At 40.2% G+C, this 15,936-nt stretch overlaps 1 protein-coding gene across 1 annotated transcript in view; it reads left to right on the top strand.

Annotated features, from left to right (window-relative positions):
* LOC306707331 (uncharacterized protein) overlaps window positions 1-15,936 on the top strand; it is a 141,448-nt gene that overhangs the window by 78,408 nt on the left and 47,104 nt on the right. Inside the window, exons 227-270 of the mRNA XM_079174724.1 lie at window positions 52-198; window positions 285-496; window positions 598-701; window positions 796-911; window positions 1,622-1,759; window positions 2,519-2,733; window positions 2,818-2,903; window positions 3,056-3,183; window positions 3,332-3,457; window positions 3,659-3,849; window positions 3,923-4,011; window positions 4,225-4,355; window positions 4,577-4,701; window positions 4,846-4,972; window positions 5,183-5,395; window positions 5,578-5,748; window positions 6,136-6,282; window positions 6,945-6,994; window positions 7,088-7,220; window positions 7,385-7,467; window positions 7,576-7,702; window positions 8,028-8,218; window positions 8,750-8,840; window positions 8,959-9,079; window positions 9,282-9,463; window positions 9,682-9,837; window positions 9,976-10,106; window positions 10,208-10,341; window positions 10,435-10,529; window positions 11,235-11,425; window positions 11,536-11,630; window positions 11,741-11,766; window positions 11,932-11,953; window positions 12,047-12,074; window positions 12,176-12,260; window positions 12,387-12,533; window positions 12,620-12,831; window positions 12,933-13,036; window positions 13,131-13,246; window positions 13,957-14,094; window positions 14,854-15,068; window positions 15,153-15,238; window positions 15,391-15,518; window positions 15,667-15,792. Of these exons, the coding sequence (XP_079030850.1) occupies window positions 52-198; window positions 285-496; window positions 598-701; window positions 796-911; window positions 1,622-1,759; window positions 2,519-2,733; window positions 2,818-2,903; window positions 3,056-3,183; window positions 3,332-3,457; window positions 3,659-3,849; window positions 3,923-4,011; window positions 4,225-4,355; window positions 4,577-4,701; window positions 4,846-4,972; window positions 5,183-5,395; window positions 5,578-5,748; window positions 6,136-6,282; window positions 6,945-6,994; window positions 7,088-7,220; window positions 7,385-7,467; window positions 7,576-7,702; window positions 8,028-8,218; window positions 8,750-8,840; window positions 8,959-9,079; window positions 9,282-9,463; window positions 9,682-9,837; window positions 9,976-10,106; window positions 10,208-10,341; window positions 10,435-10,529; window positions 11,235-11,425; window positions 11,536-11,630; window positions 11,741-11,766; window positions 11,932-11,953; window positions 12,047-12,074; window positions 12,176-12,260; window positions 12,387-12,533; window positions 12,620-12,831; window positions 12,933-13,036; window positions 13,131-13,246; window positions 13,957-14,094; window positions 14,854-15,068; window positions 15,153-15,238; window positions 15,391-15,518; window positions 15,667-15,792 (5,679 nt within the window). The remainder of the gene's footprint in view (window positions 1-51; window positions 199-284; window positions 497-597; window positions 702-795; window positions 912-1,621; window positions 1,760-2,518; window positions 2,734-2,817; window positions 2,904-3,055; window positions 3,184-3,331; window positions 3,458-3,658; window positions 3,850-3,922; window positions 4,012-4,224; window positions 4,356-4,576; window positions 4,702-4,845; window positions 4,973-5,182; window positions 5,396-5,577; window positions 5,749-6,135; window positions 6,283-6,944; window positions 6,995-7,087; window positions 7,221-7,384; window positions 7,468-7,575; window positions 7,703-8,027; window positions 8,219-8,749; window positions 8,841-8,958; window positions 9,080-9,281; window positions 9,464-9,681; window positions 9,838-9,975; window positions 10,107-10,207; window positions 10,342-10,434; window positions 10,530-11,234; window positions 11,426-11,535; window positions 11,631-11,740; window positions 11,767-11,931; window positions 11,954-12,046; window positions 12,075-12,175; window positions 12,261-12,386; window positions 12,534-12,619; window positions 12,832-12,932; window positions 13,037-13,130; window positions 13,247-13,956; window positions 14,095-14,853; window positions 15,069-15,152; window positions 15,239-15,390; window positions 15,519-15,666; window positions 15,793-15,936) is intronic.

Here is a 15,936-nt window from a genome sequence, read left to right as displayed (position 1 = left end):
TCCATGAGCTCTGAACATGTTTGTTTTATTTATTTTCTCATTTTTTCCAAGGCTACACATCTCACAGCCAGCAACTTGGCCACACTGATGAACTGCTCACTGGAAAGCCAAAGGACATACCCCGTAGAGATCTGGAAGCTTCTCTTCCAAAAAGCTTCTGCGGCACTAGACCAGGCTCTTGAGACATACGCCAGCATGGTACATCCAATCCCAAAATGTCACACAATTGGTGTTTCCCCGTGGGAATTTGTTGTCAAACCGAAATTGTTTTTTTTCAATTCCAGGCCCCCAACAACAGCAACCCGTCCTTGTCACATGCGCTTGAGGCTCTTGGGGAGGTGACAATAGCCAACTTCAGCCAGGCACAACTGCAGAGTGGTGCCTTTGTCAGGGGCTGGTTCCAGACAAAGATTCGTCCGTTTCTGGCCTCTCCATCCCCCAACTTCCTATTCTGCCTAAGCTCCAAGAACTTCAGCTGCCATACCTACCAGACTGTGTAAGCACATATCTGATATATTGCTCCACTGTGAAGAAGATTGCAGAGGAACACGCTGTTTTGTAATTGTTAAGGTATTAAAAGCCTTCTTTCAAATTTAGCATCCGGGCATTCAGCAGCCAAAGGGCATCCATGGACACAGAAAGACAGCAAGCAGTCTTCACTCATTTCATCAAGCCCTTCCTTTCAAGAAATGACTTATCAGGTACAGGCAGGCGCTCAGGCTCAAATTGGTACGGTCTCGAAAATCACGTAGTGGTTATACCTTGACAATGACTTTGTTTCTGTCTTCTTTGCAGATCCTGGCTGTGTCTCACTTATCAGAGATAATAAATTGTGGCTACAGGTAAATCTTGGCAGCTTCTCTGGATTTGCAACCCTGCAGGACCTGCAAGCCCTCAATGCCAACTACAGTGTAAGTAGCGACCATCGGCCAGAGACCAAGTAACGTCTGTAACCCTAACCCTAACCCTAACTGACGAAGAGCGTATTCTTTAATAGTTCAAATTTACTCACCATTTTTCTGAAATGTATGATGAACAAAATCCCCAAAGAACAAAACTCCAAATTGTTGTGGGCTAAATCCTCAAACAGCAGAAGCCAACAATATTTCCATATTATATTTTTCTACAGAGCAACCAAAACGCCTTATTGATAAGTTGCAACCTGTTAGATATCAATCACGTGTGTGAGTATGTGTGTGTATTTATGTACGTAGATCAGGTGGATGGACAGGAATTCTGCTGCAGTCAGAGTGGTTCATGTGTGTAATAATAATAAATAGAAAAATAATAATAAAATAACCAAAGCTGAATTCATTATATATTAAACACTAAATAATTCTACAGGTCAGCTGCAACCAGTACCAATATTACGATTTACTCAGGTCAGCAAAATAACCGAAAGCGTGAAACACATTTATTAATTTGGCAGGTAAACAAGCCATTATTTGTGCTTTGCCATTAGATATCACTTGCTTTTATACCTTTAAGACAAATTATATTTTACACTATTAAAAAGGTCTAAATTGGCAGACTGGGTGGTCCATTGTTTAACCTAAGCATACAACTGCATGCCCTTCCACTGTAAGTGTTAACTTTCTGAAATGCTGCTTGTCACTTTTAGGAAGATCTTCTGACTCTGGCCCAGCGCGCAGCGACTCCCTCACAGCTGAAGACAAAGCAAGATGTGATACAAATCATGACAGGAATCGATCCTGTTGACTTTGGTGCTTTCTTTGACATAGTCTCACCAGCCATTGAGGTAAACATCTGTACAGCTGACACTTTCTTTTTTGCATTATATACACACATCAAAGTTGAACTGAAACACACTTCTTCTTTTTTGCAACATTAAACACTGAAATGTCTTCATAGCTAAAATAATGTCGTGTAATACGACAGCTCTGCAATAAATCCTCACTTCAATAAGGTTATGATAAACTGTTTTAGAGAGATGTTGAATCCACTTAATGATAATTTTGGAGGCTGAAGTTTGTGGTGCTGATAAGTTGTAGCCCATAAAGTCCTGTCAGGGGCTATTTATTTAACTTTTTAGCGCAATTATCTTGCAGGGAAAAGTTATTATCTCGTGCACACAAGACACAAAATATACAGCCATGTTTACAATGTTTGCTGAGGTAGTAAATAAAGTGAGAAGTAGGGTCATTTTCTCACTGACTTCTATACAATCTGACTTATTTTTGCAACCAGAGGAGTCGCCCCTGCTGGCCATTTAAAAGAATGCAAGTTGAGGTACTTTTGCATTGGCTTAACTTTTCCAACCTAGAGGTCGCTGCCTGCTTCCCAGAGGCTTAACAATAAAGGGGCATTACTGGATACCTGCAAAAAGGAGTTCTGTACAGTATCTCCAGTTGGATTTCAAAAGCAACAAGAGAAAACATATATTTGACTTTTTATAGAGTTAGATAACTTATGAATGGTAACATGATTCCTACCATTTTTACTATCATGTCAACAATTTATTTCACCCTCTTATGAATGCTATGTTAAATTCCCCCAGATCCACCCAGCCAACTACACAGTGGAGGTGAAATCTGCCTTTCTCCAGGCAGTGTTTGACAGAGGGAATCTGTCCTCTCCAGCTATCAATGACACCGAGTTCTTGCTGTGGCTGAGGGTTCGACTGAGACCTCTCCTGGTTAACCTCTCTCCCAGCTTAGTGACACCATTATTCAACATTGTGAACAAGAGGAGTTGCAACAGCAGCCAAGAGATGTAAGAATTTATTTCGTTGGGGTTATGATCTATGATTGTGATGATGTGCATAATTGCTTTAGACTGATTTTAATCTGAATTTAGGATTACATTGCTGGACACACAACACTTGACACTCAGCAACAACACCCAACAGGAGATCTACAAAGCAACCATCCTCTCCCTCCAAGGTTTGCGTCAGACATCATGACATCAAAAGAAAATTTCTTTCAGAATATTTGTTTTCTGGCAATATGTTCCCAAAGTTAAAAATGTAATTATTATTTGAATTAAGATTATTCTGTATTCTGGTACGTAGTAATTTAATTTGTGTTTAAAACAGATTCAACGCCCCTCAAGTGTTACAGTGGTGGAAGCTTCTACATCTATCTGAGAAGCACCTTCCTCAGCTTTGGTTTTCCAGATGTGTCCACGTTCACATCACTTCTGCCACAGACACGCGAGTCAGAGGTAATAATATTACAAAACAACACTTGTATTTAAATTCCCACACAGATGGCTAAATTAGAGTCACCACCTGGTGATAGCTTTAATGCAAATTCCCACAGATGTTGTGCTATTCCAGCAGTAATATCCACATTTCTTTTTATTCTTTTAGGTCCTAAGTACCATCAGCACCTCCGAGCTGCGTCAGTTCCTCAGCCAACCCAATGTGATTGGTAACAACTCTGACATCTGTGTCATCTTCAACAACTACAACAACACTCGTGCCTTCCTAGAAAATGTATGTCCAATATCTGAATGGTGCCATATAACATACATTATTACTGATGAAACATGCCACATGTTGCTGTTAGCAGCATTCATATGATGATTGATTCACCATAGACAGTATTTTTATGTAATACTTAATTTGATCATCTGTAAATGACAGAATTTACACCAGTCTTTCATTAAACATGTAAATACATATGTGTGCCATTAGGAGGATGTTCCAGATGATGTGAAGATGGTGACCCTTCCCTGTGTCTGGCCTTTGGCTCTGAGCAGCAACAGCAGATCCGAAGTGGATTCCTGGTTCGACCTGCGGTTGAGAAACTATCTTAGATTCCTCAGCAAGAGCCTCATCAGTCCCAACAAAGTGCAGAATGCTTCATGTTTGGCCTTCCAGAAACTGTAAGTCTCATCTTTTCAGAGTGTCAGCAAGCTCATGGCCATCATTAAATTTGCGTTATCTTCCTTTCAATAGGGTCTCTGTAATGGGAAAGAACTTCACATACAACTCTGAGTTTGGACAGGCTGATGTATACACCACCATCAGCACCTACCTGAGAACCGGTAAGATGCAGTTTTGAGCAAATGTACAATGGATGTTGATCTAAAGGATCTGACTATCCATGCTGAGTCTAACTTTCTCTAGGTGCAGTGCACACAGCTACAATTATAAATGTTTCAACATCAAGAGTTTGCTTGAGGTTTTTTTAAATGATTTGTCATTTGGTGTAGGTGGAGAAGTGTCCATACCCAACTATATTTTTCCCTCTTTCGTAGGCTCTGAAACCAGATGCTACAATGCCAGTGATGCAGAACTCAATTCTACCGCCTGGTTTGTCAATTACATCGGGGACTTTGTGAAATTTGTCACTGTGGAAGATCTCACCACCTTCATCTCCACCAGTCAAGTATGTCCTGATATCCACTCTATACAACTTATTTCAAGTTAATGCTTTCACAAAATATAGAAGTTGTTTATTTAATCACACCAGCCATAGCTTTCACATTGGTAAGCTAGTTTTGTTTAAATCTATTTATTGTTTTATTTTCAATACCTTTTAGTTAAGGCTGAGAAAACCAAAGGCATTAATAAAAATGTACTCACGTATGTGTTGATATATTTTTAAAGGCTAAAGTTTTCTTGGTGGACCAAGCCAACCTGGAGCTGTTCAACAACACAGCAATCCCACAAAATGTAACAGACTACTACGTCTCAGAACTTTTTGCATTCCACCCAACCGTTAGCCCTCTGAAGTGAGTATCCACCAAATTGAGAAAATATGTAATTGTGTGATGTGTGCAGTATATATTATATATATATATATATATATATATATTATTTAGTGGGTAAATATATGTATCCAGGAATTAAAATGTCTATATTTACTTTTCATCTAGGGTTCCAGGCCTTTTCATATGCTCTTCTGAGGTCCCAAGTGCGGCATATTCTTCTTTGAATGAATCTGATACCATACTCATCTTGAAGGAGCTGAGGGAATTCTGCAATGGAACAGAGGATCCTGAGGTACCAGCTCTGATTATGTCTACATAGAAACACAGATTGAGTTTTTTTGAGAACTCTTTTTATGGCTAAAACCTCAAAACAAATCTTGGTCTACGTCTTTCTGATAATTGTGCATGATTCTCTTCACATCCTTCTTTGACATATCATTTCAACTAAAGTAAAATGTCCTCAGTTGATGTTTCTCGTAACCGGGTGTGTTTTATTCTAAAGGTGTCTGCTGCTCTGGCAGCCAACATCCAGACCTTCACAGCAGAGACGATTGTGACCCTGGGCAGTGCCACCTCAGGCCTGACCAGCAGCCAGATCACGTCAATTCCCCCGTCAGTGCTGATTTCCACTTTGTCCACCCTGAAGTCAGTCAGCACCTGGAACCAGGAGCAGTCCACCACAATCATCCAAGCCATGACTGCCTCAGGCTTCCTGGTAAAGGCTTTATTGTTCGCTTAACATGGCTGATAATCATGAGATGTCTTCAACGCTTTTAAGCGTGTTTAACAAGTAGTGTTCTGTGTTTGGTTCAGCGTGGTTTCATGAAATGGCCCTGACGTACACGCATATGCCACTTTGCTGACCATGACTTTGATGAATGCAAATGTATCCAACAGATCAACAGTGGAGCCTCCCTGGAATCCCTCGGCACACTCATTGCTGGAGTTCCTTCAGGCTCAATTAAACAAATCCCAGCGTCTGAGCTATTCAACATCTCCCAGAGCAGCACCTTTGTTTCCAACATGCTGACGGCCCCCACAGTCGTCCAACAGACCTTCGTCCAACAGGTACAAGTTAACTTTTGATTCTATCCCAGCATTGCAGCCGTTGCTGATCTAAGATTAGGATGAAAACTCATTTGATACTAGGATTCCTATTTTACGGTATTTTTATACAGAGCGCATACAAGTAAATCAGAGTGTAAAAACATACTTTCCCCCCCGCCAGCTAGCCCGGCAGATATTGCTCAGTGCTCACAGTGCTCTCATTTTTGTGGATTTTATGTGTACTTCTATTATAATGTGTTACACATGCCCGGTTGATATAAATGTGTGTAAATGCAGAAATAGCATTCAAGAACCCCAGAACGCAGTACATGTTTTATATGTATTCACTTTCAGGAGTTTTGAGATCATTTCTGATCGGGGTTTTAACTCTATTTAATTCCCTGGTAGATCATTTCTTTGAACACAAGTGCAGCCAGCGTGGTGCGGAATGTCCCTGATGCTATGGCAGCTGAGATTCCACCATCCCTGCTGGTACTGTCTGCAGAGACTGTGGAGACCAGTGTGATTAACAGAAAGCAGTGGACGGCAGATCAGGTCAGAATGTGGCTATAAACACAGAACAGAGTAAATTTGAGGCAAGTTTTTGCCGATATATTCAGACTGAAGCTACAGATATTACATTATAGGGAATTTACATTTAGCACACAGTGTGACTTCTCACTGAAAGTAAAAATCCTTTTGAATTTTGAGGTGATTACCATCTGAAAGATACTGATCAACATCCCGCAAACTTCCACTTACAATAATATTCTGCCAGTGAGGAAAAAGTATGTACGTCGTGCATGCAACATATACTGTAACTGCAGTGTCCCCGGTCGATTCCAGCTGCAAGACTGTTGTTACATTTCATACCCTTCTCTCTCTCTCCCCATTTCCAGTCTGCCTCTACACTTTCACCTGTCCATTAAGGGTGAAAAATGCCCAAAAAATAATCTTAAAAAAGTCTAATCCAGGGTCAATTTAAAACACACAGCCCACAGGGACTGTCCTCAAGGTCCTATGTTGTTTTCCCCAAAGTCTGTGCTGTTTACAATTTTCAGATTAAAGCTATAGGTAGATGAAAAACACTTACATATTCCTCACACAATACATCCAACACTGTCAATCACACCACAATGTATGATAGTATGTATCACAGTTATAGAGTGTTGCTGTGAAGAGTTAGATACTTAGGTTTTTATCTGTCTGTCTTTTAGGCCGCCATGTTTTTTGGAACACTGGATGGAACAAACTTTGACATCGAAGAGTAAGTGAATAAGCTCCACAACATTTATTTTCCCAATGGAAGATTTTTCACGATCTATTAACCTGTTTTGTGGATTTTCCATTATCCCCAAAGGCTTAATCCGTCTGTTCTGCAAGGATTCACGTGCACATCAGTTTCCAGAATGAAAAAACCTAGAATCCAAAAGCTGGTCCGTGCCTGTAGGCCGAGGAGAAGGAGGCCCAAGGTGCAGCTGAAAGAAACACAGGTAAATTAAAATTAAATCTATAAGAAACTAAGATTAATTCAATTAAGCCCCTTAACTGAATTTTATAATTAAGATAATTTGGATATGTGAATAGAAAAAAAAGTACGATGTATTATGGAGTCTAAAGTATGTGGAATTCCGTGTCTTTGCATCCTTTTTTACAGCTTACATGCATGTACAACCTGGTCCAAGACAACCTCTCCCAGAACTTCACAGATTATCCCTCAGACATGCTTCTCTACCTAAAGTGAGTCTGTCTCCATGCATTTCTTTTGGAATGGTCTCGCGATGTGCCTGCGATATTAAATGGTATACATGTGCTCATCGATGTTCCTTCTATACCTGATTATTACAGCAGCAAAGATGTCACGAGGGCCAACTGCAGGTCATACTTTTCCGCAGTGGGTGCTGCAGACTTCTCTGTGGCCTCCAGTATTTTGAACAAGGCATCGCTGCTACTCAGTGAAGCCAGGACCTGCTTGGTGAGTGTCATTCAAATTAAGGTTTTCTTTGGTTTAGCTAAGGGTGACAGGGTAGGCTGCAGCTTGTTGTAACTGGAAGAACAGCTTGAATCACCATTGTATGGCAACGATTGGGATGTACCAAAAAAATGTATACATGCATCATTGAAAAAGTTTCAGATAAGTACTGTTAAAATGTATGAGGGAATAAAAAACATTCTTCGTATGGCAGGAAAGGGAATTGCCATTTCCCATATACTGTAAGTGTAATGTATATCACCAGTGAGACTGTCATGGTATACTGTGGCCCATTTTTAAATGAAATACTGTGTTTTTAACCGTCTAGGGAATAAGTGGTGTGAATCTGAGCAGAGACAATGTGGAGGTCCTAGGGAACATGGCCTGCACTCTGGACGGTTCTTACATCCAGAACGCTGATCCTCTAATTCTGGAAAAACTCCAAGTCTGCACCGACTTCTCTGACAGCCAGGTGGCTGCCATGGAGACAATGCTGCTGTCTGGGCAAACAAAATACGGGTACAATAATTTGATTAATAAACAGCTATTTAGACTGCAAATTAAAGGATATGGGTTGTGATATTCTATATTCTTCCTATTGTTATCAACGTCAGCAAATCCCATGAAATGACCGGCACCAGCATTATATTGATCTAACCAAAAAAGTATTGTCTCTGTGACCAAAACCTGACAGCTCTGTGCCATCAAGCTCCATTGTCATCCAGGAAATGCTGAAAATATATTTTGTATACCCTTTGTTAGAAACTACAGTGCCTAGCTGTTGGCAATAAGAAGCCTAACCAGGCTGTTTATTTCAGGTTCCCGTTCAGATATCTACGAGTCCACAGTCAATTTTTACTGCACACAATATTTCTTTTATGAGTAATTGTCAAATGATAACAAAGACTAAAGTTAATTGTCATGTTTAATCTTCATATAAGTAGGAGTGTCTCTTACATCTTCTAACAACACCCAGCTCAACTCTTTTCACCAAGTGGGTATCAAGTTAGAAAGCCAAACTATATGAACATGCTCTCATTTGTTTTTCAGGAATGTCACCACCTGGAACAAGCAAACACTGCTAAAGCTTGGTGTCCTGCCTCTATATCTAACAGGAAACATTTGGGGCCAGATCAAAACTGTATGTGTTTCACCTTTACCTGTTTCTTGATGCTAATTAAATCAATAATGTGTTTAGTCTTGTGATTTTAAAGTACTTTCTAAGAGACACCTCATTAAAAAACAATTCATTTGTGCAGAGAACAAAGAGAAGGTTCCTTAGGACCTTTATGGTCCGACTGAGGAAAACAAAGACGAAGAAGACCAAGCTCAAGAGGCTGTTTCGACACACCAGAGATCGCAAGATAATACAAGGAGCAGGTAAAGATGAAAGAGGCAGAAAGCCACAGGTTTATTTTTTCTTACTTTGCAGATGTTGATACAGTTCAATATTTGACAAAACTGGTGAGCATTTGTATGTGTTTGTGTGAATTTTTATAGAATGACATAAAGCAAATTGATACACTCGTGTGTCTAACAGCACTTACTTTTTTCCCCCTCACATTGGTCAATCATCCTCAAGGCTGCACTGTGGGCAACATCACCCAGGTGACAGTCAGCGACAATGCCTTCCCCTTTGGTTACGACCAGACGCAGTTTGACCACTGCCTGGACATCTCTGTTCTGAAGGACAACCTCAACTCTATCTGCGAGAAAGTGGACGATGATGACTTGCAGAAAATAATTCTGATGAAACTCAACCAGGTAATTTCTTTGTATGAAATGGTTGCTTAGTATGAGGGATTTAAATTTTTCTTTCGGATATGTGTGATTGAGATATTCCTTCACCATTCAGCCTCGCTGGTAATGGAGTTTTTCGATAAATTTATTGATATGGAAATACGGTGGGATTTTTATTTACATGATTTCATTTTCATTTCCACTCACCACCATGTGTTACTCCCCATTCTCTATTCTTCCAGGCATTCCCATCGGGTGTTTCTGATGAGAAAGTTCAGGTGCTCGGTTCAGTGTCTCGTGTGGCGTCACTTTATGACATCTCCATGTGGAACATCACTAAAGTTGACACCCTGGCAGCACTCATGAAAGCTGATGATGGATCGTGGGAGGCAACAAAGGTACAATGTAGAGGGATTATCAAGACGTCAAAATGTCAGAATTTTGAATCGTAAAACTGTCTTATGTCAAATATTATGAAATATACTCATACTTGTATACATTTGCTCACTTTCTGTGTTATCTTTAATGTTGTTTAGAGCAAAGCAATCATCACCAAGTATCTGAATACTTCTGAGAACTCCCTGGGAAGCATTGAGCTGAACAGTTTTGACTCTGTGTGCTCGTTAGACACCAGTACACTGAAGACCATCACCCCAGATAGTATCAGGTGGGTTGTAGCATGCAGCTTAAAAGATGCCTTTACATGACCCCTGAGATTAATGATGCAGATTAAACACTGTATGTTACTGTCTCCTTGAACCTTGTCAGAAATGCCAAACCACTCCATGTGGCGTCATGTTCATCGGAGCAGAAGAGAGTCCTGTATGAGATCAGTAACACTTCCTTCAGCTCACAGAGTTCCAGCTCCAATACCTATTACAATTTGATACGTCCCTATCTAGGTAAGAATTCATGTTACCTGTCATTCCGGCTGTTTCTCTCTCTCGCTCGTGAAACTGCTCTCTAATCTCCTGTATTCCTCTCTACCATGATAGGTGGGGCACCTCTGTCAGACATAGTAGCACTATCAACCCTGAACATCAGCATGGACGTAGACACTTTCCAGAGTCTGGATCCTAATGTGACTGCTGTAAGGATACTAGAGTTGACAACAGAACGGGTTTTGGACATGCATCATCTATGTAGTAGTTTTATTGAGAATACGCGGCAATTGAGCCAAGACGATGCTTTAGCATAACTTAACTCTTAAAACTGTATCGATTTGGGAGGGTCTGATGCTCAGTAGAACCCATTAAGGGATTGTATAATTTTGAATCAAAGACTTAAAGGAATAGTTTGACATTTAAAGAAATGTGTATATTTAGTTTCTTGCTGGAAATCAGATGAAAATAAAGAGGGTGGTATTGATCTTCTCATCTATCTATTCCATGAATGGTTGTGAAGAACATACACCCATCACTGGCAGATGTTCAATGCGAAATGGTCAATGACTCCTGTAATTTATAAATTTATAAATCTTAAATCTTGTCTTCTGTAGTTACCGTAGGTCTTCAAAATGACTTATAGGCTACTAGGTTATAGGTTATATAAGTATCCCAAAGTACAGTATGTGATCCTTTGCCATTTTTCATCCTTTCTATTTAACATAACATACTATATGTACTTGCGCAGTGCAAAAGAATTTGTAAAATATGTGATTCCTTTTATTGTGAGTACTTTTCCTTTGGGCCAGCTGTGGGTTAAAAGTTTCTAAATTTCAAATCAATATTTTCACGGTTGCTTATATGTTAAAACTTCAGACCAATCTTCACACTGTTTCATTTGTAATGTGCAGGGTTTGACTGTGACCGATGTGAAACGCCTCATGGCTAGCCATCTACAAGATCTGAAGTTGTTTGAGAACACTACCCAAGTTCAGATCTGGAGGAACATGCAAACGCAGTCAGACCTGAACATACTGGGTGTGGGCCTAACCACCACCAGAGCCATCCCCAGTAACATCAGCTGTGCATCCTACGCGGCTATGTAAGAGATGATATTTCTGCAGTCCAAAGCTGAACATTTAAAGTTTGCAGAATAATGTCAAACATTTTTTCTGCTGACAAGTCACACGGATTTCTGTTTTCTTCCTTCAGACTCACTGGTTTTCAGCAAAGTTTGGAATCCCTGCCCGAGCACATTTCACATGGTCTGAGAGCAAGCATAATGGACCTCAACGAGACATTCTCACGTAAGTGGCCAAATGCTCTGCTGATAAACCTTTTTAGATTTGCCCATTGCCACGAGTGTGATGATAGCTGTACTCATGCCCTGCCTTCATTTCAATATTTTGTTAAACAGGTTGCTCAGTTCCAGATTCCTTCATGGTGAGTTCATTTCTATGGGAGTACTGATGGGTTTTACAATATTTGATCAAAATGTACAAGGACACAATTTTGGCACACAAACTTTGATAATGATGCCGTTCGATGTATTTTAACTTTAAGTAGCTTTTGCTACCAGACTAACAATTATGCTTTGCTTGTCTCCAGTGCAAGGTGACCCCAGTTGATGGTAAGTCTCTATGTTACCAGATATTTCAACTTTGATGACGAGATCGCATTCTGAAAGTACAATATCTGATACACGACTATTGTCTTTTCACAGAAGACGTCATCTGTTATGGAGTTAATAGGTGGGTTACAGTTTTGTCTGATGCTGGGTTTGTGTAGGTAAAGTTCTCTTACACAATCTAACTAAGGTGACAATGGTTTACTTTTTTATTCTTCTCTTCAGATCACAACTCGAACAAACCCTGCCTGTTGGCAATTCCTCTGAAGCCCTGTGCAATGTTTCCATCACTGAGCATGCCTGTTCCTCGGTAAGACTGTTATATGTAAGCTGTAAATCCCAGACCAAGATGTGGCTTTTGCTACATTACCCTCCTGATAGTAATCTCCATGAGCTCTGAACGTGTTTTTTTATTTATTTTCTCATTTTTTCCAAGGCTACACATCTCACAGCCAGCAACTTGGCCACACTGATGAACTGCTCACTGGAAAGCCAAAGGACATACCCCGTAGAGGTCTGGAAGCTTCTCTTCCAAAAAGCTTCTGCGGCACTAGACCAGGCTCTTGAGACATACGCCAGCATGGTACATCCAATCCCAAAATGTCACACAATTGGTGTTTCCCCGTGGGAATTTGTTGTCAAACCGAAATTGTTTTTTTTCAATTCCAGGCCCCCAACAACAGCAACCCGTCCTTGTCACATGCGCTTGAGGCTCTTGGGGAGGTGACAATAGCCAACTTCAGCCAGGCACAACTGCAGAGTGGTGCCTTTGTCAGGGGCTGGTTCCAGACAAAGATTCGTCCGTTTCTGGCCTCTCCATCCCCCAACTTCCTATTCTGCCTAAGCTCCAAGAACTTCAGCTGCCATACCTACCAGACTGTGTAAGCACATATCTGATATATTGCTCCACTGTGAAGAAGATTGCAGAGGAACACGCTGTTTTGTAATTGTTAAGGTATTAAAAGCCTTCTTTCAAATTTAGCATCCGGGCATTCAGCAGCCAAAGGGCATCCATGGACACAGAAAGACAGCAAGCAGTCTTCACTCATTTCATCAAGCCCTTCCTTTCAAGAAATGACTTATCAGGTACAGGCAGGCGCTCAGGCTCAAATTGGTACGGTCTCGAAAATCACGTAGTGGTTATACCTTGACAATGACTTTGTTTCTGTCTTCTTTGCAGATCCTGGCTGTGTCTCACTTATCAGAGATAATAAATTGTGGCTACAGGTAAATCTTGGCAGCTTCTCTGGATTTGCAACCCTGCAGGACCTGCAAGCCCTCAATGCCAACTACAGTGTAAGTAGCGACCATCGGCCAGAGACCAAGTAACGTCTGTAACCCTAACCCTAACCCTAACTGACGAAGAGCGTATTCTTTAATAGTTCAAATTTACTCACCATTTTTCTGAAATGTATGATGAACAAAATCCCCAAAGAACAAAACTCCAAATTGTTGTGGGCTAAATCCTCAAACAGCAGAAGCCAACAATATTTCCATATTATATTTTTCTACAGAGCAACCAAAACGCCTTATTGATAAGTTGCAACCTGTTAGATATCAATCACGTGTGTGAGTATGTGTGTGTATTTATGTACGTAGATCAGGTGGGTGGACAGGAATTCTGCTGCAGTCAGAGTGGTTCATGTGTGTAATAATAATAAATAGAAAAATAATAATAAAATAACCAAAGCTGAATTCATTATATATTAAACACTAAATAATTCTACAGGTCAGCTGCAACCAGTACCAATATTACGATTTACTCAGGTCAGCAAAATAACCGAAAGCGTGAAACACATTTATTAATTTGGCAGGTAAACAAGCCATTATTTGTGCTTTGCCATTAGATATCACTTGCTTTTATACCTTTAAGACAAATTATATTTTACACTATTAAAAAGGTCTAAATTGGCAGACTGGGTGGTCCATTGTTTAACCTAAGCATACAACTGCATGCCCTTCCACTGTAAGTGTTAACTTTCTGAAATGCTGCTTGTCACTTTTAGGAAGATCTTCTGACTCTGGCCCAGCGCGCAGCGACTCCCTCACAGCTGAAGACAAAGCAAGATGTGATACAAATCATGACAGGAATCGATCCTGTTGACTTTGGTGCTTTCTTTGACATAGTCTCACCAGCCATTGAGGTAAACATCTGTACAGCTGACACTTTCTTTTTTGCATTATATACACACATCAAAGTTGAACTGAAACACACTTCTTCTTTTTTGCAACATTAAACACTGAAATGTCTTCATAGCTAAAATAATGTCGTGTAATACGACAGCTCTGCAATAAATCCTCACTTCAATAAGGTTATGATAAACTGTTTTAGAGAGATGTTGAATCCACTTAATGATAATTTTGGAGGCTGAAGTTTGTGGTGCTGATAAGTTGTAGCCCATAAAGTCCTGTCAGGGGCTATTTATTTAACTTTTTAGCGCAATTATCTTGCAGGGAAAAGTTATTATCTCGTGCACACAAGACACAAAATATACAGCCATGTTTACAATGTTTGCTGAGGTAGTAAATAAAGTGAGAAGTAGGGTCATTTTCTCACTGACTTCTATACAATCTGACTTATTTTTGCAACCAGAGGAGTCGCCCCTGCTGGCCATTTAAAAGAATGCAAGTTGAGGTACTTTTGCATTGGCTTAACTTTTCCAACCTAGAGGTCGCTGCCTGCTTCCCAGAGGCTTAACAATAAAGGGGCATTACTGGATACCTGCAAAAAGGAGTTCTGTACAGTATCTCCAGTTGGATTTCAAAAGCAACAAGAGAAAACATATATTTGACTTTTTATAGAGTTAGATAACTTATGAATGGTAACATGATTCCTACCATTTTTACTATCATGTCAACAATTTATTTCACCCTCTTATGAATGCTATGTTAAATTCCCCCAGATCCACCCAGCCAACTACACAGTGGAGGTGAAATCTGCCTTTCTCCAGGCAGTGTTTGACAGAGGGAATCTGTCCTCTCCAGCTATCAATGACACCGAGTTCTTGCTGTGGCTGAGGGTTCGACTGAGACCTCTCCTGGTTAACCTCTCTCCCAGCTTAGTGACACCATTATTCAACATTGTGAACAAGAGGAGTTGCAACAGCAGCCAAGAGATGTAAGAATTTATTTCGTTGGGGTTATGATCTATGATTGTGATGATGTGCATAATTGCTTTAGACTGATTTTAATCTGAATTTAGGATTACATTGCTGGACACACAACACTTGACACTCAGCAACAACACCCAACAGGAGATCTACAAAGCAACCATCCTCTCCCTCCAAGGTTTGCGTCAGACATCATGACATCAAAAGAAAATTTCTTTCAGAATATTTGTTTTCTGGCAATATGTTCCCAAAGTTAAAAATGTAATTATTATTTGAATTAAGATTATTCTGTATTCTGGTACGTAGTAATTTAATTTGTGTTTAAAACAGATTCAACGCCCCTCAAGTGTTACAGTGGTGGAAGCTTCTACATCTATCTGAGAAGCACCTTCCTCAGCTTTGGTTTTCCAGATGTGTCCACGTTCACATCACTTCTGCCACAGACACGCGAGTCAGAGGTAATAATATTACAAAACAACACTTGTATTTAAATTCCCACACAGATGGCTAAATTAGAGTCACCACCTGGTGATAGCTTTAATGCAAATTCCCACAGATGTTGTGCTATTCCAGCAGTAATATCCACATTTCTTTTTATTCTTTTAGGTCCTAAGTACCATCAGCACCTCCGAGCTGCGTCAGTTCCTCAGCCAACCCAATGTGATTGGTAACAACTCTGACATCTGTGTCATCTTCAACAACTACAACAACACTCGTGCCTTCCTAGAAAATGTATGTCCAATATCTGAATGGTGCCATATAACATACATTATTACTGATGAAACATGCCACATGTTGCTGTTAGCAGCATTCATATGATGATTGATTCACCATAGACAGTATTTTTATGTAATACTTAATTTGATCATCTGTAAA

This window comes from Pholis gunnellus (genome assembly GCF_910591455.1).
Source record: "Pholis gunnellus genome assembly, chromosome: 15".
Taxonomy (NCBI): domain Eukaryota; kingdom Metazoa; phylum Chordata; class Actinopteri; order Perciformes; family Pholidae; genus Pholis; species Pholis gunnellus.
This window is presented reverse-complemented; position numbering and strand designations above follow the sequence as displayed.